Genomic DNA, 22,002 nt, shown 5'->3' on the forward strand with positions numbered 1-22,002 from the left:
TTCCATTAATGTAGCTGTGTTAGTTGGGGAGGGCAGGGAGAAAGCAAAAATAGGTTTGGAAGGTGGGAACTTACTTTTTATGCTTAACTCTGCTATTTCGAAGCAACTTTGACCTTGAACTATTTCTTTATTTTCTTTGTTACTGAGAATTTGTCTGTGTATACTAGCCATGCTGTGCAAATCAGTAAGTTGAGCAATAGTTGACTGTGAGGCACTAAAGCTAATACTGGCTAATACATAAAAGGTCTATGCCTTTTGTGGCTCTTTACTTACTAGATGTGGAGGGTCTATGTGCTTTGCTTTTTATTTTTGTGAAATGGGCAAGTGATTCTTTGTTAAGTTCTGTGAGAAGGGCTTTAACTGTATAATATTGCTATTTGTAAGTAGTTATAATGCCTTGTAAGTAGTTATAATGCTAATAAAAACACTCTTGGGTGGGACTACAAGCGTTCTAGTTGCATTTGTAAACAACTGATAAGTGAATGTCAGTTTTGAATTTATCAGCTTTTGACCACAGGATGAGGTGATGCTTCATTTGAAAGCTGAGATGTTTAGTATAGGTATGATTCTTGAAGTTACTGTACTTCTTGGGCCTTCAACTACAACATCAAATTTAGCAAATTACAGAGGAGTAAGATCTTAAATCTGTATAGATACTAAGTCCTTATTTTCACTGTTCCTAATCTAATGACCTTTATCAACAATGGAAGAGTTACTTCTATCTGTATTTCCCACGACAGCACTTAGAACCTGTCTGCTAGAAACCTGTATCTCTTAAGCACTCTTAATTTCCTTTTATTAAATGATACTTCTGTAGAGAAAATTATCCCTGTGGGATTAATCCCTTCTTTTTAATATCTTAATGGAGTGGGGTGAAGATCTAATCCCTTAACACTGAGTGGTAACAGCAATATTTTTTCAAGTGCATTGCTGACTGGTAACAGCAGCACATATCAGGTTATTCTGCTTTCTTACTTGCAAAAATTACTCATTGCCTGTTTTCTGAAATCTGCCTTCTAAGAAATTAAATGTGGTGTATTGGTAAGCAAACATTTGCACTGTGCTGCTAGAGCATGAGAACTTTGGTTCTGCTGTAAAAAATAAGCCTCATTTGTACAGTAACTTCCCCTTACTAAAGAGGAAAGTATAGTAGTCTGCCACTTTCAGAATTTTACTAACTAGTGAAAGACATGAGGTAACAGAGTATGGAATTTTAAAATGTCTTTCAGTATTTCTGTTAGAGGTTTGAGGAAGCTGTCTCCCTTAAGTAAACTTGTCAGAAAATGACATCTGTCATGGTTTACAGTTCATAGTTGTTGGGTTTTATTCAGTAATAATTAGGCTAGAGCATTCTGGTATATAGGATTACTGAGAAAGAGGTACTTTAAATGAAAAACCCAGCAAGTCAGAAAACTTTATGTATAGTGTGGATTGTGATAGACTTAAGTAATGGATAATTTGTGGGGAGGTTGGCAACACTAAAACATAAGCAAAAAGCCCCCACATTTGTGTGGTTTTGAGTTGTTTTTAAAAAAAAGTATTGTGTGTGTGAAGGAATCCTTACTTCTACCAAAAGTAGTCTGGGTATTTTAAATTTCTTAAATTGGCTTGTTTCAGATATTGCAGAAGCATAAATGTGGATGTGTGAAACTAACCCAAATCCTTTGCATAAACCAAGACACTTCAGTGCATGCTCACACTTAGTTCTGTGGGTTTTTTTGCATTTTTGTTGGTTTTTTTTTATGGCTTTTTTGTTTTGTTTAGGGTTTTTTGTTGATTTTTGTTTGTTTGTTGTTTGTTTGTTTGTTTTGGTGGTGGTGTATATTGTGGGGTTTTTTTTCTGTTCTTGTTTTCTTTCCTCTTTAACAATTAACTTCAACTTTGATCTCTGGTGACCAGAACAAAGGGTAAGACAGTCCTGAAAGAAGTGGTTTGCTTGGACAGGTAAGGAGACCTCTCACAGGGTCATGAACTATTTCTTGTTAAGTTGCCTCTGCAACTCTCTGGGTACCATGTTTTGTTTACCTTTGCCTGAGTACATTAAACACCTCTATAGGAAAAGTAATTATGGTCTCTATCAGAGAAGGATAACCATTGTGATAGCTTTGCATCTGCCTGCTTCTGCTTTCTGCAAGTCGTTGCTGGTGTGAGGAAATTTGCAGTTGTTTTCTGATGAGTTCATCACTTTGGGAGATATAAATCAAGCAGTTTAGGTCCTAACAGTCAGTTCATGCTCCTGCACTGGCAAAGGGTGTCCAGGATCTGCAGCGTTATTAGTAGAAAACTCCCTTATGTAACTACTGAGAAAAGATTCAGCATGTTCTCTATGTTGAAACAGCTGTTGATTTGTCATGAGCTTTCATATTTACCACATGTGCACTGAAGAAGTAATTACAAATTTCAGATTTACAATTTGGATCTAAAAGAAAATGTATTGATAGAAAACCCATAATATTAAGCATAGCTTAAACTGCCTACAAAACCTATACAATGCTCATAAGTTCTTTTTTGAGAGAGATGGGGGTCAAGTGGAACAGTTCTTAGGACTAAAATAATATTACTGTGCAGAATTCACCAACTTAGATCACCTACACAGGGTGATCTAAGTGATGGCCAGTTGTCTTCCTACCTAGTCAGCAAATACTCCTGTTATGCTTCGTTCTAGACAGATGCAGAGGCATGGTTTGTTACTGAGGAATTGGAGGGGGTAGGAAAAAGTATTTGTGTGAGAAGGTGGGAATGTTGAAGAGGAGGGGCAGCCTGCTCTGCTGCAGCTGCTGTCACATCTGCCTTTACTCGGTGATGATAATGCAGCTTTTTCCTTGTCTTTTGGGAGAAGAGCAAGAGTGAATTTGCTCCCTAAGCCCATATATGGTCCCCTCTGTACCAATTTTTATGTAGTAAGTTTCAAAAATCTTGAGAGATTTGAAGTCCTGGCTTACATTTAGTCGTGCTGCACTTAGCAAAACAGTTTTACTGTATTAAGTATTTGAAGAAAAGCTGTAGAAATACTGTAGATTGATTAGAGCATTTTACTCTTCTTAATCTTGTGTATTTAGTTTTAAAGCTAGAATTGGGTTGGAGCTGCTGAAAGGAAATCTAATAGTAAAACTTTAAAGGGAAGAAGGGGGATTTGCCCTACTGGTGCTGTTGATGTCTACGAGCAAATTTGATTCTGGGCTTGAAGGACAGTTGAGCAGTAAAAGGCTGATGTGACTAGGATTTTGGCTAGCTTACAGAAGGCTATTAAATTTCATTAGGTGTGTCACAAATTGTGTTCAACACTGTCCCACACAACATCCTTGTCTCTAAATTGGAGAGACATTAGTTTGATAGGTGGACTACTCGGTGGATAAAGAACTGGCTGGATGGCCATATGCAAAGAGTTGTGGTCAATAGCTCAATGCCCGGCTGGAGACCAGTAACGAGTGGTGTCCCTCTGTGATCGGTGTTGGGACCGGGCTTGTTTAACATCTTAGTCACTGACATGGACAGTGGAATTGAGTGCGCCCTCAGCAAGTCTGCCGATGACACCAAGCTGCGTGGTTCGGTTGATACGCTGGAGGGAAGGAATGCCATCCAGAGGGACTTGTGAGTCCCACACACACTTGTGAGGTCGGCTGATGCCAACCTCATGAAGTTTAACCGTGGCATATGCAAGGTTCTGCACCTGGATTGGAGCAATCACAGGCACAGCTACAGGTTGGGCAGAGAATAGATTCAGAGCAGCCCTGTGGAGAAGGACTTGGGGGTGTTGGTTGATGAGAAAATTAACATGAGCCGGCAGTGTGCGCTTGCAGCCCAGAAAGCCAAGCGTATCCTGGGCTGCATCAAAAGGAACGTGACCAGCAGGTCGCAGGAAGTGATCCTGCCCCTCTACTCTTCTCTTGTGAGACCTCGCTTGGAGTATTGTGTGCAGTTCTGTTGTCCTCAACATAAAAAGGCCATGGAACTGTTGGAACAAGTCCAGAGGAGGGCCACAAGGATGACTGGGGACTGGAGCACCTCCTATATGAAGATAGGCTGAGAAAGTTGGGGCTTTTCAGCCTGGAGAAGGCTGCATGGAGACCTCATAGCAGCCTTTCAGTATCTGAAGGGGCCTATAGGAATGCTGGGGAGGGAGTCTTCATTAGGGACTGTAGTGAAAGGACAAGGGGTAATGAGTTAAAACTTAAACAGGGGAAGTTTAGATTGCATATGTGGAAGAAATTCTTTCCTGTTAGGGTGGTGACGTACTGGAATGGGTTGCCCAGGGAGGTTGTGAATGCTCCATCCCTGGCAGTGTTCAAGGCCGGGTTGGACAAAGCCTTCGGTGACATGATTTAGTTCCAGGTGTCCCTGCCCATGGCAGGGGGCTTGGAACTAGATGATCTTAAGGTCCTTTCCAGCCCTAACTGTTCTGTGGTTCTATGAAATACAGAAGGGTAGATCTGAGAACATGCATGTCTTCCTTAAATACTGCTGAAGTATGCAATGAGACAGTGTGGATCGCCATATAGAAAGAATGTAGTACAAAAGGCAGTTGGATAATATGAGTCAGCGTGATAATGTGGTCATCAGTGTTCAGATTCTGACTTGTTCGGGGGGTGGGGTGGGGGGGTGGATGTTTTTGTGTGGATGTCATGGGAAAAAAAACTTTGAGAGCTCAGAGAATTTGTTTGCTGTTGGCATTTGCAAACTCCTCCCAGACGGTGGAAAATGGTGGGAAGAAGAAGTGTGAAAGGCCTCACTTTAAATTGGTTGATGGAGCTAAGGCATGGAAGTTGCATATGAATGAGAATTAGGAGAACAAATAGCTGTGTAGTAGTTGTAGAGGATGGAATGTGTCCATCTGTCAACAGAGCACTGAAAATTGTGCCTACAAGTTGTTAATAAGCCTATAAATACATATTTTTCTTAAGTTAGGCAGTAATGTACAGAATTCTAATCTCAAGGTGGGAAAAACTTTACTTTCTAGATAGGTGTACTTCCTAATTAAATAGGCCTGGTCCCTACTAGTATTCTTTCTGATGTAGTTTAATTATATCTAACAATTGTATTTGTTAATTTGCGAGTCAGAGCACTTATTAACCTAACTGTGCATGTATCATTGTCAGAAAAAAAAAAGTGCATAGAAAGGTAAATGTCACCCGAGGGTGAGGAAGGAAGGAAAAACTGAAGGGTTGAAGTTTTAATTTACTAATCCCTTCAGTCCATAAAACTGTGATTATGACTGAAAATCCACTTAAACTTTGGTGGTATACACACACGGTGGTATACACACACGGCGGTATACACACACGGCGGTATACACACACGGCGGTATACACACACGGCGGTATACACACACGGCGGTATACACACACGGCGGTATACACACACGGCGGTATACACACACGGCGGTATACACACACGGCGGTATACACACACGGCGGTATACACACACGGCGGTATACACACACGGCGGTATACACACACGGCGGTATACACACACGGCGGTATACACACACGGCGGTATACACACACGGCGGTATACACACACGGCGGTATACCCACACGGCGGTATACACACACGGCGGTATACACACACGGCGGTATGCCACACGGCGGTATACCCACACGGCGGTATATACCCACACGGCGGTATACCCACACGGCGGTATACCCACACGGCGGTATACCCACACGGCGGTATACCCACACGGCGGCATACCCACACGGCGGTATACCCACACGGCGGTATATACCCACACGGCGGTATACCCACACGGCGGTATACCCACACGGCGGTATACCCACACGGCGGTATACCCACACGGCGGTATACCCACACGGCGGTATACCCACACGGCGGTATACCCACACGGCGGTATACCCACACGGCGGTATACCCACACGGCGGTATACCCACACGGCGGTATACCCACACGGCGGTATACCCACACGGCGGTATACCCACACGGCGGTATACCCACACGGCGGTATACCCACACGGCGGTATACCCACACGGCGGTATACCCACACGGCGGTATACCCACACGGCGGTATACCCACACGGCGGTATACCCACACGGCGGTATACCCACACGGCGGTATACCCACACGGCGGTATACCCACACGGCGGTATACCCACACGGCGGTATACCCACACGGCGGTATACCCACACGGCGGTATACCCACACGGCGGTATACCCACACGGCGGTATACCCACACGGCGGTATACCCACACGGCGGTATCCCACACGGCGGTATACCCACACGGCGCCCACACGGCGGTATACCCACACGGCGGTATACCCACACGGCGGTATACCCACACGGCGGTATGTATACCCACACGGCGGTATACCCACACGGCGGTATACCCACACGGCGGTATACCCACACGGCGGTATACCCACACGGCGGTATACCCACACGGCGGTATACCCACACGGCGGTATACCCACACGGCGGTATACCCACACGGCGGTATACCCACACGGCGGTATACCCACACGGCGGTATACCCACACGGCGGTATACCCACACGGCGGTACCCACACGGCGGTATACCCACACGGCGGTATACCCACACGGCGGTATACCCACACGGCGGTATACCCACACGGCGGTATACCCACACGGCGGTATACCCACACGGCGGTATACCACACGGCGGTATACCCACACGGCGGTATACCCACACGGCGGTATACCCACACGGCGGTATACCCACACGGCGGTATACCCACACGGCGGTATGCCCACACGGCGGTATACCCACACGGCGGTATATACCCACACGGCGGTATACACCACACGGCGGTATACCCACACGGCGGTATCGGTATACCCACACGGCGGTATACCCACACGGCGGTATACCCACACGGCGGTATACCCACACGGCGGTACCCACACGGCGGTATACCCACACGGCGGTATACCCACACGGCGGTATACCCACACGGCGGTATACCCACACGGCGGTATACCCACACGGCGGTATACCCACACGGCGGTATACCCACACGGCGGTATACCCACACGGCGGTATACCCACACGGCGGTATACACACACGGTGGTATACACACACGGTGGTATACACACACGGTGGTATACACACACGGTGGTATACACACACGGTGGTATACACACACGGTGGTATACACACACGGTGGTATACACACACGGTGGTATACACACACGTTTTGGGGAAAAGAATTTTTTTTAGTGAAGTTTGTGAATGTCCAAAGATATTTTTCTTTAATAAATTGATATCTAATGACAGCTTAGAGAATGCTATAGTCTGACTGCCTGCCCCTTCAGTATCAGGTGGTTAATAGTATATTTGTGTAATAAGTAAAAGCTCAGTTGTATTTAAAAATGAGCCCTCAGTTACAATGCTGCATTGACTTGGAAAAGGATGAATGTTTCATGTGGATGTTGTGGTAAGACTTGATGTGAGTGAAGAGCAAGAAAACAGGAGGTTCCATAAGTTTAGCTTAAACAGAAGACCTGTAAGCCTTTTGTCTATGGATGGGTATATTCCTGTAGAGAATATAAAGAAACCTGATTTAAGCTATGGTTGAAACATTTGAAAGAGTAAAGAGCAACTATTTTGGCTTTTATTACAGAACATTCTTATAAATATAACTAGGGCTGCCTTTATTTCTACCTCTCGTAGGTGAACTTACTGATACGTATTCTCCTGTCAGGTTAAACAGTTGTTCTGACATCTTTTCCAGTTCTTGTCTTTATGCAGCAGTTAAGCATGTGTGTTTTCAGCCTTGTATGTGAAACTAGCTGGGTGAATCAGCAGCTGGGTGGGATTTTGACGAGCACACTCCGGAAAAAGCATTGAGTGTGACCGTCTACTTTTGCTTATGTAAGAACAGTGTGATCACATGTCCACAGCAAAAATGTGTGCAGTTCCTTATTTGGTAATGAATTAATAACTTTTATCTTGCTGGACTATAATGACAATTAAAAACAATACAGTGTAGCTGAGTCACTTTTCCAAGTGAATTTACTTGTTTTTGCAGTTGGTCTCTTCATCAAGACTGATAAAATAGCTTTTTTTTTTCTACTGGGGGGGAACCATCAGGTAGAGTATGGATAGGGATTGTGCAGGCATCTTCAGTCTACCCTTCACCTTCTTACATGTGATCCATAACTGTAATAAGTATCATGTTTATTCATATTTTTCTCTCAGCTCTTCTGTTTGCTGATAGTTTTTCAATTGTGTCAGAAAACAAGGAGGAAAAAATAACTTGCAGACATGACTTCTCGGTTCCTTAATTATGGAACATGACTGAAGTAGTGATAAAATAGAACATATCAGTCTTCAGTTTAGACCTGTTGAGCATCTTCACCAGTAGGAAAATATTTTTGTAATGTATTATGTTCCATTAGTGAATGTTCCAAACTGGCAGTGTGTTGAGGCTGTTTTTTTTTTGTTTGTTTTTTGTTTTTTGTTTTTTTTTTTTAAAGAGAAGGATTCCAAATGCTTAGTGTTAGGCTGAGAACCACTGGAAAGAAAGACTTTGGGTTCAGAGCAGGTCATATCTGAACTGTGCAAGTGCCAGCTTCCCAGAGATTTATAGCAAGAGCTAAACTGTAAGGAGTGTCTTTATTCTACAGGTGCCCTGAATGCTCTGCTGCTGCTGCTTTGCTGAGACAGCAGGTTGTTAATTATATTCTTTGGGGAAAGAAACCCCTTAAGGATTCCCTTGTTGGGAATGAAGGGATTGCTACCATAGTTAAGGTAAACACCAGTAAATTGCTAGAGGTGGTACCCTCCCTTATCTACAGGTAAAAGGCTAAAAGGGGAGCTGTTGTATGCTACTTCCACTGAAATACTATATTAAACAGCCTGCCTATCTTAATGTTCCCTGGGTGAAAAAGTAACTGTGATAACTAATTTTATGTAGGGTATTGAAATTAATGCAATTTAAAATGCCTTTAAAAAAAAGATTCCGTTCCAGTTTCTTGAAGGAAAGTCATCAAGGGTTATTGTGGAAACTAACACTATTTTTCCATTGTTCTTTTCCTGTTAATCAGTACATACCACTACTATTAGGTCACAGAAGTTCTCCTACATCAGGATTCATTTGGTGGAAGAACTGGTAGGGAGCCAACCCTAGTTCCCATGGTCTGAGCTGATTGGCCTTCTGTCCAGTCTCAGCTAGCCCAAAGTGAACTTTACTTTGGTTTGTGCCAGCTGGCTCTGGTCTGTGGGATGGAGAATGTAGGACTGCAGGAGTAGTGTATGAGTTTGCTATTCTGTCTCTGTGCTTTTAGGGGAGATTTTAGCCCCTTCTGTGCTTCAGGAGTGGGGCTGAATCCAGTGAATGCTATGTCAAATTAAGCCTCACTTTTACTGAAAACAGGAATATTAGAAACATCTTTATACGTGTGAAACATCTTTGTAAGTGCCTGTTCTAAAAAAGTCTGTTTATTGTAAATGACACCCCTCTCTGTCATGTAGATGGAAAACAGTACAGGTATATTTAATATTTATTGCTTATTTTCCAAGGTTTGTATAGTAAAGAAATCTGCAGGTAGGAGAATGAGGGCAGAGGTCTACATGTCCTTTTTATGTACTTGTTTTATAGGAAGAGGTGGAAAGGTGGCACCAGAAAGAGGAGGCAACATGGTTGCAAGTGGTATCCTGGATTGTAATTTCAAGTCAGTTTTAAGTAACATGCCTGTAGTGTATGTACATTAAAAAAAAACCCAACAAAACACCACTCCACATCCCCCCCGCAAAAAAACCAAACAACCTCAAAACAAGCAAAAACCCCAAACTGAAAAAGCAAAGCAAAAAGCTCCCATCAACCTGCCTGGCAGTGTTTTTTTTTTTTTGCATATGAGAAACAATACTCCGGTTTTATGGCAAGGGAGCATGTTAAAGAGTACTCAAATACTTCTCTTCTAAGATGTTGGGTGGAGAAGACCTCTAGCACTTGGCTGAACCCATACACTTGGATAGCACCTTTGTGTCTCTGGGGTTGACTACATAGTGCCAGTGCTCACATTTTAAGCTTCTGTGTTAGAAAGTGTTCATTCTGTCCAACTTGGATCTGGCTCAATTACATTACATTGAGATTTTAATGAATCTAATGAAGGTGCTCATCTTGAGATCTCTGAACTGGTTGTCCATTAAGTGGTTTGTTTAGCCCACTAATTTGCGTTTGAAAGCGGCCATAAGTAGATGCTTCAGGGAAAGTTAGAGCAAAGGAAGCACATAGTTGTCTTTTCCCCCTTCCTGGGCTTCCAGATATTTGTAGCTCAGGGACCTGGCTTTTCTGTGGGGAAACAGTGAATCTCTTCTATACTATTTCAGTGTCCCACTGAAACTGTTTTTGAGTTTTGAGTGTCCTTTAGCAGGTAATTCTCTCACTTGTAGAGCTTCTTAATTTTATTGTTGAAACTGGCTTCCGCTAGTTTCATATGGTGGCTCTGGCTTAGATGGGAGTAGACTCTGAACAGTTTGTGCCTCCTCCTTTCTCCATCACTTGTAGACCTTTGTGACTTCTGTCTTTACAGACTGAAGAGCTCAGGCCTCCTCAATTGCTTCTCATGTGACAGCATTTGCATATCTTTGATCATTTTTTATGGTCCTTTTCAGAACATGTTTAAAAAAAAAATCCCAACATATACTTGGTTTTGGGGAGTTGAGGCTAACAGAACTGCACCAGGTTATGTTGTAGATGTACTGTACTGTTCATATGATATTATAATGTTTTGTTTTGTTCTCAGTTCCTTACCTACTACTTCGTGGCACTTCTTTGGCTTCTTTTGCTGGCTACCAAGCAATCTTGTTTGCTTTTTCACACTGATCAAAATCAGCAATTTTTTTACCTTTTATAAACAATATCTACTTTGTTATGTGGTATACTATTCGTGGTGAGAACACAGTCTAACATGGAAGCCTGGGGCATATGTATAAAGCATATATATAACCAATAAAATACTCCTGTGTGACAATATTTAAAACGTATTCAGGGTCTGAGCATGTTAACACCTGAGAAATCGGAAAGATGTGCATTGTATGTTGTACAGCAGTATGTTGTTTCTTAAAACAATTACTGGAAAGGTTCTAAAACTTTATGCATTCAAATAAAAAGCAACTAGTGTTGGTGGTAAACTGAATGGTTACAAAGCCTCAAGCTGTTCATAATATTAAATATCTTTACTTGTTACACAACCAGCATGGGAAGGTTTGCGACAAAGGAGTCGGAAGCTTGACTAGTACAGTGTGATAAATATCTGATTAAGTCCGATTCTTTATTTGTATATGGGTTGTTTTAGGACAAAATTCCTTGAGTCCTTGATAAATTTGTGAGTGTGACACCAGTCAGAGCCAAAAGTAGTTAGGACAAAAATCCAGATTTATATGTCAAATTGAAAGGAGGAACTTCTATTTCTCTATTTTTCTGATTTCTTTGCCCCAAGCTGGTATCTTAATAGTAAATTGTGCAAAACTCATCAAAATAGAATGATTTCTTAGAGGAAAAGGAGCTTAAGCTTCCTTATGAATTCATTATTTTTTTTGTAGTAACAGTGAGAAGATATTTCTCCTTACCAACACAGTACACTTCTCCATATAGAGGTTTACAAAAGTGTGTGGCAGCAGTGTTGTTTACTACTTGAAGTTTGTGATAGTGTGGTAAATAGGTGTAGTCAGTAATATGAGGGAACCTGTTAAATGTTTTGCATGATTGGCATTTTTCCTGGTTGACCAATCAACGTGTTTTGATGAAGAGTCCTTTACAGAAATTTATGTGGGTGGGAACTGGACACTGAATCTGAGCAAGGAATAGAAAAACACGTGTGAAATCTGTATTGTTTCAGAAGAGGGAAGCCTTAATCTGTAGAAGAAAATACTTTGTGTCTGTGTTACTTTGTGTGACCATACTTCAGATACTCCCTTTTTATTTTTCCCAAAGTGCAGTCTTGGTACTTGACTGAAGTCGTTTATCACAGTGTTGTGAAATAAGGGGGAGTTAGTTGCATTGTCATTGACATGTTACATCATAAATGAGTCCTAAGAACTTTGCCTGCTTGCAAGAACATGTTCATTCCATCTCAGCAGTGGAAAGTTAAATCTGGAAAATTCTTCCAAGTGTATTTTTTCTTCCACTACAGTAGCGATTATGACTTAGTAGACAAGAATTGGGTATGAGAAAGCAATTCTTTGTTAATGACATATTAGTTTGCTATGTGGTGATAAGGGATCAGTGAGTATGTGTTGTTAGTGTCCTCGTGTTTTTGAAGATAGTTGTGACTGATATAATATTACTTGATATTTAGATAATTTTTTCTTTTTCTAGCAGTCAGAAATACTTCATTTCTGAACAGAAGAACCCAACCCTGTAACTTAATATATAATAAATGATAGTAAGTTTTAATGTGAAAATACGATGTGCATTTTCAGTTGTGCATAATGTTTCTAATTTTTCATCTATTGTTACAAAAGTAACAAGAAAAAGAAAACTGATAAAAAAAATACTGCTAGTGCCTGCTGTCTTGTCATGTATTTTTCCAAATAAAATTGGAGGCTGCATAAATCACAGGCTTAAAAATTAATTTTGAAAGTTCAGAAGTCATACCATTATATCTCTGGGTCATAGCAGTATGCATTTTGAGAGGTAACACTTGAACTATAAATTCATGTCAGCTCTGGAGTGTATATTTGAAGTAGGCTTTTGCATAAAAGACCTTAAAATCATGTCCTTCGGCTTGCTGACAGAAGCATAGCTTTATGATATTCCGGGAATATAATAAACATTATTTTGAAGCAGAACCAATACTATCAATATAAAATATTTTTGTTGATGCTAGGACTGGTATAACTTAAATATAAAGAATTTAATTCTTAAATAACTTTGTATCATGCAGTTTCATTTAATATCTCTTCCTGAACCAAAAATAATCAGACTGGTTCTTTCCAGACAATGATATCGACTTTTTAAATATGGAAAGTATAGTAGGTATGTGTCCTAGGAAGTAGTTTCACAGTGACTTAGATACCCTCAGCAGATATTTTTGTAAAGCATGACTATACCTTTCCCACTAGATTTCTTCCTTTTTAATCTGTGAGAAAATCAGAAGCCAGCCAGTCTTTTTAATGCAAGCTTCTGTTGTCAGTGAATTGCATTAAATTGCACTGTTGCGTGTGCCTTAGGAAAGAAATTATGGTTTATATAATACATAAACTAGTGAATGCTTCAGGGTGCATTCAAATTGAATCTCTTACAAGTAGAGTGTTGCCAAGGCACAATGTATGCAATATGAAAATACAAAATTATTGTAGGGTTACTCAAGAATGCTCCTTAACAAAGTTAGTGTCACTGTCTATTGTAACTTTATAATTCCATTATTATTTTTTAGTTTTTGTGGTATTTCACTTTATGATTATTTATATGTAAAATCAGCCCTGGATTCCTTATGTACAGTGAACTTCTTACTTGCATCACAGTAGCAGCATGTTTCTCCAGAGAACGAGTACAAACCTGATAAATTTGGGTAGTTACTTGGGTATGAAGTGTGTGACTCAACTTCTTATTTTTTTTTAAGGGCTGTTGAATGATTAGAAAGGATTCTTAGACTCTGCAGGTCTCACTTCACACGTTGTTAGCTCTAAAAAAAACATTTCAACTATTTGTTGCTCCTGTTATAAATTCTAGGATTTATTTCTATGTATGAAACTAGTTGCTGAATACTTCTGTAATTAAATTAATGAATGGGGTTTGCTTGTGCAAGGTCTTATTCACAAACCAAAGTATAAACATAGCTCATTTAACAGCTACATACAGGTGAAGATGGTGGGGAGAAAAGTCATTGTCGAATTCTTTTTCTGTGGGAAAAAAATGGATGGTCTTATAATAAATTTTTATATGGATATGCTTTCTTCAAATTATTGTAGGGAGAGTGTAAATTTATTCCATTCATCAATGTGGGTTGGCAAATACTATGATACTTAACTGTGGAAGAACTTTTCTGGGGAGGGATTTGGCTCCTCTGCCTTGACATTTATGTGCACATGTGTATTTATAGTTGTGATCTGTCTGGAATTTGCCTTTGTGGTTTTGTTTGCTTGTTAACTTGTTCAGTGATCTAGTCCTGTCTTTTTCAGTTTTGATTCAGAGGTTTAATAATTGAGGAAAGCATGAGAAATGGCTTAATTTGTAGGAAATGAAGTCAACGTTTTTATTCAACCTTATATATTTCAGGAAATAATGGTACTGTCCTGCTTAGAAGCTTTTCCTTAAGAAAAAAACATACACTGGTGTTAATTTATGATTAATCTAGAATTTCAGTTCAGTGTAGCTGTTATTGTGAATGTTTCCTTAATTGCAGTTCTTATGAAGGCTTCTTTAAAGAGAGCAATGAGTTCGGAGTTAATGCTATCGATGCAACTCTTCTAAAACCTGGAAGTAGTATGACCTTGCTCCCACTGTTCTGCCAAAGTTATGATGTGTAGCACTTGTCCATATGTATGCGAGTTGAAGTACAGTTGTTCAGAGTGAATAGTTGGAAAGATAATCTTAAAGCCACAGTTACTTCACTGAAACTCTAACTCAAGTGAAATGCTGAATGTGAGTAGTCAAACTCAATCTTGGAAGTAAAGGTGAACTATCAAAGGAACAAGTTACGGCTTCCTAGTGTGTATTTCATAAACATTTTTAAATTAAAAAAGAAATTCTTGTATTTGAAAAGTGAAATGTTACTTTCTTGGTTTTGATCAAAGAAAATGGAAAATCCTCTAGATAAAAGTAGGCTGAAGTTAGGCAAGTTCTGCACCCTTTCAAAATTCTGTTCTTTAGTAAGTTGTCTACTTGGCTTTTTATTAATTTGTTATAGTTGAAGACACTTTTTTTTTTCCAGATAACTTTAAAAAGCTTGAACTGAAATTCCCATTTTATGCATTTGGATTTTAATTTCAACTGTAACAAATAATGTCAGTGTAAGGAAGCGTGGAACAAATACAGGCTGCTAACTTTCTCAGTGCACAAGAAGAGTACCACGACAGTATTCTGAAGTAGGTAGGGGACACTTGCTTGGCATTTAAGCAGAAAGTAAAAATCTTACTCAGACATACTGGAAGTGGAATCTTTTCAGTCTGTGAGAGTTTAAGTGCTTCAAATTCTAGGTGTTTATGGTAATGTATAGGGAAGATAGGACTATAGCAGTAAAAGTAAGGGGGTTTTGGTGATCGTGGCAGTGGGCTTGTTTTCCCAAGCTGTTTTGGTTTCTGTTTCTGTGCTTACTCGAAGGGTCTGTAATGCCAGAAGTCCTTGTTGTGGAAAGTACATGAAGGATTTTTCTTGTTTTCTTTTCCTCTGAAGAGGAATGTGAGATAAAATGACAAAAAGGACAAAAAAGACTTGCAGAGATCAGATATTTAGAGTTCTCAAAATCCACAGCTGTGATTTGTTATCTGTCATTGAAATTGCTCTAATACTAGGAAGATTGGAATATGTAAAAACTTACCACAGTTACTGAATGGATTTCAGTGTCTTAAGATGTCATGGTATGACTGGATGTATCCAAATGGTAATTAGTGCCATCATTAGATGTTCATCTTGTGCATGCTAGTCTTGTAATAATAATAACTTTTAAAAGTGTTTGCTACTTCTAAGGGAGATAGATTCTCCTATTACAAATTGGTTAAAGAACTTAATAAGCATGCAAGAGGAACTGCAGCCTACATGTATTTCCAAAAGTTCGCTGATTATGTGGGAAAAGGTTTCAGCATGGAAAAAAAGAAGAAACATGTTTTCTGGAAAGCAGTGCTCCAGTTATCCTGTCAACTCTTAGAAGATGTGAAATTCTAGACTGTAAATTCATTCTGATGTGAAGATCCCCTTCATAGTAGGAAAGTAGAAGTAATGTAGTCATTGCTGTACATCTTGCTCAAAATCCTAACTTCATTTTGGGAGAATAACTTGTCTAATTAGGGGTATAACTTGGCACTGCTGCTAGAATAGCATGTTCTCTGTAGGGAGAGAAAGGATGCCTGAGCAGTTACTCACTATGATTGATTGCCACAATGTCCCAGTGTAATATTTTTTTGTTACCAGAATTTGTAAGTTTTGACATTCAAGGAAAACAAACTTGATTTAAGAAGAAATCCTGACCATTGTGTCTTTTAATGAAAAAGGGAGTGCTAGGCTTTGCTAATTGCAGCTCCTTCAGCATCCTTTTGATACTTAAAAGGAGACATCAGTGCTTAATATGATATTCTCGATTGGGAAAATTTCTTAAGCCTTTTTTTTATTAAACTAGTGTATGCACCCTCTGCTGTTCCCATTGACCAGAAGTCTTAAAAACATGACAAATACAATCCTGGAACTAGTCTGAGTTACTGCTGTTCTGACAATTCCATTATATGACAACACAGTGACCAAATGTCATGGGGTCCTTTTCAGACAGTTGCTGGTGGGAGTACTTCAGGTGGTGCAAGTCACAATCCCACTAGATGTTGCTCAAACCGTACTATGGGAGCATAGGTGAGCATAACTCCTTTTTCTGGTTTTGCAAGAGAATTTAAGGCTGCTCTAAATCTCATATCAATAGCTATGATGTTTGCTTCCTGTTGTAGTTCAGAGTATGATAACTGCTGGGTTTGGATAGTGATTTGTCCTATTTGCAACCATTTCCTGAGCATAGTAAGGTTAAAACTGCCCACTAACACATGTAAATAAAGTAGCTTCCTAGGGAGTGGTACATAAAACCAGCTGAAGCCCTGTTTTATTTCAAGCTGTTGTACCTACTTCTTTTCAAAACTCCATAGCGGTGAAAATGCTGAATTTTGGATGCTAGTCTATGAGAATTTATCTGATCTACTAATTATAAATTAACAACAGCAGCCCTTTCAAAAGAAAGATAAAACTAAAAGGGTGATTAGTAAAAGACTAACTTTATTCCATGTGGAGCTGAGCAACAACTCCCTCCTTCAGCTGTAAAGGTTGGTTCTGTAACCTTGTATCTCCCAGTGTTCCAAAAATGCAAGTAAGTCCTGAGAGATCTGTTGGCAAGCACGGCCTATTCCCTCTTTAGTACCCTTTGGCCTCCATATATTTGAAATTATAACTACAGATATGCAAAAGTTCTTGTTTTCTCAAATATTGTGATGTAATCTCATCTTTATTCCGCCTTCATTAAAAAAAATAATATAAATTAAGCAGTTCCTGGATACATTGAAGAAATCTAGTCAATTCTATTGCAGAAATAGAGAAAGGGTAGGATTTAAGGAATAGAGGGGGGTGACACTGTCAGCCCCCTTTTAAGTTAGAGCAGATTCTGCAAAACAAATTATAATGTTCCTGGAATCAGAAGGATGGTGTTCACTTGAGTTTGATGGTCCCTTGGCTGCTATGTGCTGGCTTAAGCTTTTTTATCATTAAAAGGCAGGCAGTTGAACTTAATTGTCTTAACACAAGTAACTTCATAATTGAACTTTGAAATGTCTTTGTGCAGGTAACTTCTAGATATGACCAAAATGGTGCATTTTAATACTTTGTTCCAGGGAGGGGTGTTTCTAGAGTCTCATCAATCTTGAAGTTTATTGCCATCCTGACAAGTAGTGATAATTTCTTGACCTATAGTTCTTAAAGAAGATCCAAAAGTCTTGCAGGCTGAAGCTTCCATACCATTCTCTCTGCATGAGAAATGCTTCATTGCACTATGTGTTGTAAAATGAATGCATAGAAACTAGGTATTTTTCTGTTGCTGACATCCAATTAGATGAAAGTTACCTGCTTGATGTATGGTCATACGTGTGTAATAGTCTTGATACTGCCTCTTATGTAGAAGGAGGTCAGGGCCTGCTGCAGTTGAGTGGCTTGTGTTGTGGTAAACTGAATGGTGTTTTCTTCTCAGATTTGATTTCTTACTGCTTAACTGTATATGGCTGCAGTCAACTGTAGTGGAGGGTGGCTTAATTTTATTTCTAAGAAATTAAGTCATGCTTTCTGAAGCTTTGTAATTATCTTTGGTGCAAAATACTTTGCTGGAAAGTGTACAAATCCATGTTGATATGTTTAGAAAACAGTTGCATGTATGGCTGTCTCTATAGAAACAGTGAAGTAAAATGCTATAATTAATTTATATGGGCTATGGTATTACTGTTGGAGGAGTTGTCTTCAGAGCAGACTGGATTCAGCCCGTGGTGCAAGGCACTATCACACTGTTAAACATTTAAACTTTCTAGTTGTTTGAGAAGGGAGGAAATAGAAGTTCAGCATTTTCTCTGTCTGTCTGTGTGTGTCTGTGTGTGTCTGTGTGTGTCTGTGTGTGTCTGTGTGTGTCTGTGTGTGTCTGTGTGTGTCTGTGTGTGTCTGTGTGTGTCTGTGTGTGTCTGTGTGTGTCTGTGTGTGTCTGTGTGTGTCTGTGTGTGTCTGTGTGTGTCTGTGTGTGTCTGTGTGTGTCTGTGTGTGTCTGTGTGTGTCTGTGTGTGTCTGTGTGTGTCTGTGTGTGTCTGTGTGTGTCTGTGTGTGTCTGTGTGTGTCTGTGTGTGTCTGTGTGTGTCTGTGTGTGTCTGTGTGTGTCTGTGTGTGTCTGTGTGTGTCTGTGTGTGTCTGTGTGTGTCTGTGTGTGTCTGTGTGTGTCTGTGTGTGTCTGTGTGTGTCTGTGTGTGTCTGTGTGTGTCTGTGTGTGTCTGTGTGTGTGTCTGTCCATGCGCATGCGTATGTGTGAGAGAGGGAGTGAAAGCTGTGCTGACTGTTCAGCTGGGGCAGTCGGGGAAATGACGTCCTGTATTATTTGTTGTTCTAGAAAGAGCGGAGACACGTACTGTAGATGGGAGGGCTCTGACAAGGGCTGTGTCTTGTCCAGTGTATATAATTATTTACAAATGAGCAAAGGGGGAAGGAATGAAATACAGAGAAGCTGTTTAGTGTTTCTTTAATGTATTAGAGAGTGTTGATTTATAACAGTTCTGTTTGTTTCGATTCCAAATTTGATTTTTGTTTTTTCCTTCTTTAGCATCTCTTCGTTGCTAAGACACTGGACACTGCTTTTTCTATAGCAAGGAAAATCTGAATTTCTCCAACACTCAAGATGGGGAAAGATTATTATTCTATCCTGGGAATTGAAAAGGGAGCTTCTGAAGAGGATATCAAAAAGGCTTACAGAAAACAAGCCCTTAAATGGCATCCAGATAAGAACAAGTCTCCTCATGCAGAGGAAAAATTCAAAGAGATTGCAGAAGCTTATGAAGTGCTGAGTGATCCCAAAAAGAGAGACATTTATGATCAGTTTGGGGAGGAAGGTATGTATGTGTCTGTTATACTCTGATCAGTCACTTTCATTATGTTAAATGAAGCAAAATGTGTTGATTTTTAGACAATGCATTTGAACTGCTTGGAACTTTGACTCGTTAGCTTTTTAAATGTAAAATGGATTCAGAGTTTTAGTGCTGATATAATTTTATTTTTTAATGTTTTTTGTTTCTTTTTTTAAGTCCCAAATACTTGACAGACAAAAAAGCTAATGAATTGAAAAAGTTTGTATTATGCACAAGTAGCTTTCTGGGATCACTTACTGCTGTTTTCCCTTGCCATAGCACTTTCTGAGGTGCAATTGAAAGAGATATGTTAATTTCTTAAATTTTTGCTAAAGGGTAGTCTGCTTGATCTAGGTAGGGTAGTCCTGAGCAGAAGCCCAGGTGTCCAGTCCTTGGCTTCTTGCCTGGAGAGGAAAGAATTTGGTTGATGTCATGAAATACCAGAACAATTTTTTAGCTTTAATTGTAAACAGTGGTAACATGCCAAGAGAATGAGGCCTCAGAAATGTCATATTTATCCTAAAATGGATATCTGGAGAGGATGACTTTTTTTTTTTTGTTTTGACCTATGTGACTTTCAGTCTTACGATTGAGCAACAGAGGAAGTCATTAACATCTCTCTCCTTAAATATATGGAATCAGAAACTCCACATGAAATAATTACTTCTATTGTGCCAAGTCTGTCCCCTCACTCCTTGGCATTTGCTCAGGGCCATGTTTGTTAATATAAAGGAGGACACTTAAATAGCAGTACTTCGGGGAAAATTGTGGGTTCTTATGCATACATAATAAGTTGGTTGTCTCTCATCCAGAGGTTTTATTAACATCCATAAATTCATGTAGAAGACCTTCAGTTTTTACAGTTTCTACAGAAGATGCATAGAGAAGATGGGGCTTTTGTCTTTTTTTCCAGTGCATAGGTTCAAAGCTTTAGTGCTGTTACTGAAACATCCTAGGAAAAAAGCATTTATGTAGATACCAGAGGTCTTATTGTTGCTTCTTGAGTCTTTTGCCTTGCACTTTTTCCTTCTCACCCCCTGCCTCTTTTCAGTGTATCATCATATACCTGTTTGCTCATTTGCATAATAAGTGCAGCAGCTCATCCTAACTACTTTCCTAAAATAGCACTTTAGTCACTTTTACCAAAGAACTTGAAGTAAAGCATATAAAGCAACACAGCCTTTGGCATTCTAGTGTTGCATACTTGAAGACAGAGGTTCAAAATATAGATTTCTGTTTATTTGGGACATAATATTAAACTGAAGTATGAACTTTAGAGTGGTGAATCTGGAAATACCTACTGAGCCTCAGTTGCTCTCTGAGCTCTTCAATTTCAGTGTAACTGGAAGTTGTGAGGGAAAGGCAGTGGGTGGGGTGGGAGGAAGGAGGAAACATCAGTGTTTTTACAGCTGGGAACTTGATGTGCCTTCAGTAACTTTGAGCTAGCTGTTCCAGGAAGTCCTTCTGCTATCACATTGAATCCACTGATCTGCTTGTTTTACATTAACTGTACTGTGGCAGAAGGATGTACTGTATGTTGCTAACTACTTTTAATATAATCTGGTATTGAGATGGGGAAAGTATTCTCGTCCTAATGTCTTGGTTGCTGTTGTTAACCACTGTTGAGCTTAAGCACAGAAGGTCCAAAACAGCCAAAAAAACCTCAAACCAAGACCCTTTTTCAAGTTTAGGGAATGTATGCCTCACTATTGTAAGTGTTCAGATTTTTATGGCTATGGAAGCAGGATAGCAGCTGTAGTACTGAGCTGTGTAAGGCTGGAAAAAAAACCCAACAAACCAACAAACCAAACCAGGCAAACATTGTAAGTTTAGAAATAAAAGTATCTATTAAGAAGTCTTTCAGCCTTTCATCATAAAGGTTTGAGAAAGTATCCTGAAATGGTCAGTGCAGGAGAACACTAACTATTAGGAGGAAATACTTAGAGAACATTTGTTGGGAAAGAGGCATTTAGGAAAATTAATTTTTAGCTGGGTTTGGAATGAGAGAGCAGGAAATGCAAAGGACTGTCCAGTAAGAATTGTGAGGGAAATCATTATTTAGAAGAAATGAAATGTAGGTCTCTCCTTGTAGAAGATAGAAGAGAAAGAACAAAGCTATTTGAGAACATTGATTGTTTTGCACAGAAATGGTGACAGTATGTGCAAGATTTTTGTACCCAAATGGGTCTTAGGAACTTCAAGCTATTGTGATTTGTGGCTGCACTGAAAAAAGTTCCCATGTTTCTTACCTATTTTATATCATAGGAGCACAAGCTGTGGTAAGTTTAGGATGCTAAACTTAACATTGAGGCATATGGCTGCTTTACTATTGGCATGTTTTCACTCAAACTGAAAGTAAAAGAGGTAAAGCTGATTAATACAGAGCTAAAGCTGAGCTGCAGAGACTATGGATAATATTGCATACGATACTGCATAATTTTCCCCAGAAGTGATCTTGAAGAGGGATGTGACTTAGATTTTGCAGAACAAGAAGACATCAAGTCTTCTGTTTTAAGATGCTAATTCTTTGAATAACTGGCTTAAATCATATGAAAAAAAGTTTAGGTTTGGAATACTTGTTCTTCTGAAGTAGGGGTCATTCTAGAGCTTCAGACTTTGTTGCTGTTCAAGCTATTGAATTACTAGTTGGTACTGCATAGTCTATTGGTGAGTCCTCATTGAAAAGGAGACCCTTTACTCTACTGCAAAGACTTTTTGACTCATCAGTTCCAGTATCAT

General features: G+C 39.8%; 1 protein-coding gene and 1 long non-coding RNA gene across 4 annotated transcripts in view; both read left to right on the top strand.

Annotated features, from left to right (window-relative positions):
- DNAJB4 (DnaJ heat shock protein family (Hsp40) member B4) overlaps positions 1–22,002 on the top strand; it is a 30,052-nt gene that overhangs the window by 1,826 nt on the left and 6,224 nt on the right. The window contains exons 2-3 of one of the 3 annotated variants that reach the window (XM_061345174.1): positions 1,907–1,944; positions 18,963–19,248. In XM_061345174.1, the coding sequence (XP_061201158.1) occupies positions 19,038–19,248 (211 nt within the window). In that variant the 5' untranslated portion in view covers positions 1,907–1,944; positions 18,963–19,037. Of the gene's footprint in view, positions 1–1,906; positions 1,945–11,993; positions 12,151–18,962; positions 19,249–22,002 lie in introns of those variants that run through there. The other 2 variants (XM_061345175.1, XM_061345173.1) reach the window with 2 other exon arrangements.
- On the top strand, positions 8,064–9,544 carry LOC133207645 (uncharacterized). Its single transcript, XR_009724102.1, has 2 exons — positions 8,064–8,428; positions 8,460–9,544. It is a non-coding gene; the product is annotated as an uncharacterized LOC133207645 (long non-coding RNA).

Source organism: Neopsephotus bourkii, unplaced genomic scaffold (assembly GCF_033783945.1).
Source record: "Neopsephotus bourkii isolate Nb327-2 ecotype Australia unplaced genomic scaffold, CSIRO-AGI_Nbou_v1 NB_234, whole genome shotgun sequence".
Classification (NCBI taxonomy): domain Eukaryota; kingdom Metazoa; phylum Chordata; class Aves; order Psittaciformes; family Psittacidae; genus Neopsephotus; species Neopsephotus bourkii.